Source organism: Nuphar pumila, chromosome 1 (genome assembly GCF_984573655.1).
Source record: "Nuphar pumila chromosome 1, dmNupPumi1.hap1.1, whole genome shotgun sequence".
Classification (NCBI taxonomy): domain Eukaryota; kingdom Viridiplantae; phylum Streptophyta; class Magnoliopsida; order Nymphaeales; family Nymphaeaceae; genus Nuphar; species Nuphar pumila.
Window position 1 is genome coordinate 15124753 of NC_143249.1, and position 6000 is coordinate 15130752.

General features: G+C 41.6%; 1 protein-coding gene across 1 annotated transcript; it reads right to left on the bottom strand.

Annotated features, from left to right (window-relative positions):
• Positions 1-1421: 1421 nt before the first annotated feature.
• On the bottom strand, positions 1422-3627 carry LOC149848087 (uncharacterized). The gene has a single exon (XM_090003207.1). It carries the CDS (start codon positions 3625-3627, stop codon positions 1663-1665), a length of 1965 nt encoding a protein of 654 aa, XP_089859333.1. The 3' UTR covers positions 1422-1662.
• Between the last annotated feature and the right edge of the window lie 2373 nt (positions 3628-6000).

The following is a 6000-nucleotide window of genomic DNA, read 5'->3' on the forward strand; positions in this document are numbered from 1 at the left end:
CAACAATGATATAGCAGCTGAGTTGCAAAAGAGACAAGGCTTCCCCATAGCTAAATTCTCTCTCTCTCTCTCTCTCTCTCTCTCTCTCTCTCTCTCTCTCTATATATATATATATATATATATATATATATATATATATATATATAGACACACACACACACGCTCCTCAAACCTTCTTCGACCCCCTACACACTCCTTCAAGTCCCTAGCTATGCCCCTTCCAGCAAGAGAAGACATGAGTTCCCTGTTCTATATGTCCACATTTTTTCATGTGGAATGGGGAAACCATCTTCGCAGTAAGAGAACTGGTGCTGGGACGAGTTTACTGCCAAAGGGTAGCAAGTGGTTTTGGTTTTCCGATGTTGGCTCAAGACCAATGTTTTAAAACCCGGTGAATCGTCACTCGGCTCATCCTTGAGTGACTCGTGACTCGGTCGGGTCAACTTGACTGGGCCGCAGTCATATTAACTTTATATTTTATATAAAGTATATAAATATATGTATATATTATGTATATTTTATAGTATTTTAGTAATATATTATATATAATATACATTATATGATATTTTTTTTAACATATTTAATTTATAATTATATATATATATATATGACTCACCCATGACTTGGCTGAGTTTTGTTAAAGCCGGGTCACATCCTTTTTTCTTGACCAGGTGACTAAGCAATCTGGGCTGAGTCAACTTAGTCACGAATCAAAACTGGCAAGTTTTTAAACTATATTCATGACTACTTGGTGAGTGGTTTTGAAAGAGCGTAACTGGAGGACCTTTGAGGGCAGGGCCAGACCGACAACTTCTTTGATTGCACACATTCTGAGCGTAACTCAAGGACCTTTGAGGGCAGACCAGCAACTTCTTTGATTGCACACATTCTTTAAGGATGTTTTTCATATGGTTTTGCTAAGTGGCCAAGGGAGGACGTGGGTTGGATCTAGGGGTGTCAATGTGTCGGGTTTACTTAGACTGGACCCTGACCAAACCCTATAGAGCCCGGGTATGGTGATAAGTAATAAGACCTGATTAAAACCCGGGTTGGGTCAAGTCCGATTAATACATGGACCTGGGTATAGTTTGTGAAATTTTACACCAGACTCGGACCCAACCCGAGTCCTGATTAAGACCCACAAATTTGCTATATAAAAATGATAAAAATTATTGTTTTAGCAGGTATAGCTCGGGTCTTGTTCATGTAGTTCTTATCGGGTCTGGGTATAGTTTTTCTTATGATGGGTCTGATTAAATCCAGGTCCGGACCTGATACCATACCCAAAAAATCGTGACCAGGTCTGATTCCATCTGGATCAGAACCAAATCCAGGTCTTGTTCACCTTCTTCATTATTAAAATCAAGTTTATCTTTCTCTAAAAAAAATACAATAAATCTGATTCACTTGATTCTGAAGCCGAGTTAACCAAACAAATAACAAATGTTTCACTTTAATGTTGAGTTTAAAGAACAAAGTGAGAAAAAAATTAAAAGGTGAAAAAAGAGTAGAGGAAAAAAAAAAGCACCTCTTGCTGGCCTACGAAAGAGAACATGCCATCCCTAACATAGCCTAGTGGCGATTTCCTGCATTCAGGTTCAAAAAGTCCAAGCGTGTTATGATGAAGTTTGCAGAATAGAAGGTGAGTAATGTCAGAACAAATCATTCTTTTCGCCTCTTCCCATAGTCAGCATCCCTCGAACTTGAACAATGTTCTTCCTCTTGCAACAGTCGGGGCCTGCTATGTGATCTTGAAGAGCGGCCTCTATCCCTGTCATCATCATTTCCCCGCTCACGATCCCTGTGCCTGTGATGATCTGCATATTTCTCCTTGTCATCTCTGTATCGGTCATGTTCTCGTTCTCGATCCTGATCCCTTCCTCGTTCCCATTCCTGTTCCCTATCCCTGTCATCACCCTGCCTTCTCTCCAACCATTCTTGATCATGGCCTGCATCTTTCTCCCGTTGCCGTCCCATGTCCCGATCATCTCTGCGCCTTCTTTCGGAACTCACTCCATAATCCCTACCAGAACTTCTGTCTTTTTCCCGTGCACCACCAGATCTAGCAGCTCTTTCATGGTCTACGTTATCACCATAACCATTATCTGAAGCAGCATCTTCTCGGTAACTTGATTTCGCTGTCCTTCCTCCATACTCATCGCCTCCCCATCCACTCATATTTGTGTTGGACCAAAGCCCAGCAGTGTTTCCATCAACAGCACAGGGTGGCATGATTCCCATTCCATTAGTTGGCACCCCTCGACCAAAGAAAGCAGGATTCACATGTGCAGCAACTCCTGGAAGAGCCATTGATCCAACCGGCGGAAACGAAGGCCGAATCCCGACGTATGGAGGTGCCGCTGCAGGGTACCGTCCATAACCACTCACTCTTCCCATCGGTGCCCCATATGTGGGATCAAAACCTTGCTCCATCATTGCTTGTGGATGCATCAGAGGAGGGGTAGCAAGACCCTGACCAAAGGGACCACCCCAACCATGGCTGCCCATCCCACCATTTGGAATCACACCTCTTCCACCAAAGCCAACTCTGTTTATCATCTGCGCTCTCGGTCCTCTGCCCACCATACCCTGACCACTCCTTCCATATCCCATCCACCAAAAATTGCGTCCTCCATCTCCCCCCTGATAATTAGCATTGCCAGCTATCTCACCACCACCCCTACTGCCGGCTTCACCCATCTCCATCCTCTCATTCGATTGCGCAAGAGCTTGGGCTGCCCGGTTCTTGTTCATCTGAGCTTCGCACATTCTCCACACATCATGCGCCGAAGTCAGAGCGACGACGCACGGGCGGCCATTAAATACATGACCATTCATACCTTTCTGACAAGCAACTGCAGCAGTTGGATCATAGAACTCAACTTGGCAATACCCTTTTGATTTCCCGCTGGCCTTCTCTTCAAAGAATTTCAGTTCCTTCACCTGACCATACTTTGATAACTCAGTCTCAAGACAGGCATCGGTTGTCCACCAATGCAATTCGCTGACGAAAAGAACCGTCCCGCCATTTCCACCACCGGCGGCACGGCTATCACCACCACCAACACCAACTTGCCTCCCTGAAATCTGAACCCTATTCAACACCTCAGGATTATCAACAACCTGCCCACCAACTGCCGGCTGCCTGAAATCGACCCCAGCGCTGCCACCGGTGGCCGAACCCTTCGAAGGCGCATCCCCTCCGCCTCTAAACCCTAAACTCCCAACCTGCCCGTCTGCCCTCTCCGGCCTCGAACCGGGAAACACACCGATTTCATTGGGCGGCCTAGAAGCCGATGCGTTGAATCCATTTCCTCCCTCCGGCGCAATTCCACCCACCTGACCTAATCCTAATCCCAATCCAGGAGCAACGACGGCCTCGCCCTCATCTTTCTTCCGGGATTCGGCCTCGGAATCGGGTTTCTTCCCTTCCTCCTCGTTCTTGAACCCCAAATCGCTCCTCTGCAAGGTCTGGTGAAAGCCCTCTTCGACGTTTAAATCTTTGTAAAGGTCTTCATAGCCGTCATCCTCATCCCCCAAGAACCCTTCGTCGGCGATGGCCGATATTACTTCTTGCCTCTGGAATTGCTTTCTCTGGCCTTCTCCAAATTCTTCATCATCCTCCATTTCTTCCCCCACAAGAATTTCTTTATCCAAAATATTCTTTGCGCTTTCTCTCTCTCTCTCCTGGCGGTGGTTGTGTTTTCAAAGATGAAGCAAAAAAGTGCAGACCTACAAATGGAAGGAAACCCTGAAATGAAGAAGAGGATATAAGCTTCAGAAGAGAAACACGGAGGCCTAGGAAAAAAAACGAAGGTTTTCTTGTCAAAAGATGAAGACATACTTTCAAGAAAACCCTCCACTCCCGTTGTTTTCTGTATCCAAGAGGGGGAAGATGGAACTCTCTCTCTATATATTTTTGAAAGGCAAGTTGGGAGACCATACCAGGTATCTTTTAAGCCCCATGTGGCAGAGGGATTCGAACCTGAGCCTTCAACTTCACATAGGACCCCACTTACCACCTGAGTGGTATATATATATATATATATGAGAGAGAGAGAGAGAGAGATAGGTAGGCGCCTTAGTGCAGTTTTGAACCCATGCTTAATCGTGCTAACGTCCATCATGCACTTGATTGACGGTCAGAAAAAAAACCACTAAAAAAATGCATTTTGACACAAACGAGCAGGAAAAAAACCCATTTGGCGACCCTTTTGAAGTGCCGCAAACATAAAAAAGGCTGTGCACGGCATTATAACTTTGTAATACCACATCCTTTTTTATCAATTTTGCTGGGACCTTTAGCAGCACTTTTTGAAGTGCCACTAAAAGATTATTTCACCCATTTTTGTGCCAAAATGCATTTTCCCGTTTTCTACGCGCTGACCATCCATCAATGTGTGTGATGGACTGTCAGCGCGATTAAGTAGGTGCTCAAGGACTTTATTCATCAAGCAGCTATGCATCAAGCAACTACGCATTTCACTATACAGTTTTTTAGGCCTCCTTTTTTGTTAGGTCTCGTTAGGCCCTTTAAAATTTATAGTTTTAAGTATTTTTTATCACGTCTAATACGGTAGATATGATCTATAGGTTTTGTTTAGTGGGAACTATCGTTTGTATTGCTAGAATCTGACTTGTATAAAAGTTTTTTTTAGTGATCCAAAATCAATGGACACGAAGGTGCCAGTTTTTCCTGACTCATAAAAATATATTTTTACACTGAAAAAACATGGTTCAAGAGTCGATTCTCACTAAATCGATAATGTTAAATACATCTAGGTGCCTAATATGTTTAGCTCTCTCTCTCTCTCTCTCTCTCTATATATATATATATATATATATATATATATATATATATATATAACCCTTAGGTGCACATGTGATGGACGATCACAATAAAAAGCAAAAATATGTTATTTACATGTTTTTGCCCTTTTAGCGATGGTTTTGACTTCCGTTAAAGGTCCCAACAGTGAGTGATAAAAAACCGCTGCTAGAAACACTTTTAGTATTTTTTTATTATTTGTTTCACTGGCCGTCCATTAAGCGAGAGAGTGAGCGCCAAACTCAGCAGTCTTATGAGACCTATTATCTGCATTATTACCTCATGCCCTTAATACTCTTTAAGTAAATAAATAAACAAGTTCTTTTGTTCATCTCACCCGAATTTGATTTGGTGCCTGGTTGGCTAATAACCAAATATAACTTTGGAATTTTAGAATAAGGATGAGAAGTAGCGGGGAGAAAAAAAGTCGCAAGTTTTTTTTTCTACAGAAAAAGCTGGGGTTAGTCCGACCCTTACCAGTTATGCCAAGGTTTAAAATCTCGCCGGGTTGACTTGGTGACTCGGTTGACTTGGCCCAGAACGCCCAGTCACTGGGTCAAAAACTATGTGTGACCCGGCTTTAACAAAACTCGGCCCAGTCATGCATATATATATAAATATATATTATATTATATATATATATAATTACATATATTATATGAAATATAATATATGTATTATGTATATTATATATAAAAATATGATTATACATGTATTAATACAATTTTACATTAAATATATTATAAAAAATATCATATAATATATATTATATATAATTTATTAGTAAAATACTATAAAATATAGATTATATATATATATATTTATATTTTATATAAAATAAAAGTTAACATGACCCAGCCGAGTCACAGAATTGACCCGAACGAGTCACTCAAAGACGAGACCAGTGATGAGTCACTGGGTTTTAAAACATTGAGTTATACAACTATATACCATTGAGATTCGAACTTGCAACGTCCCAACACAAGGTGACGTGCACTAACCACTTCTGCCATCATCTATCGAAACCAAGTTGTAAATCATAAAAAATAGAAGGGTGAAAAATACTTAAAAACATTAAATTTAAATTTTGTAAAAAAGATACTTTAAAAAGATCAGGAGCGACTAGGGAAAGTCACAAAGTTGATGGAAGGTTATGAATTCGAAACTAACAG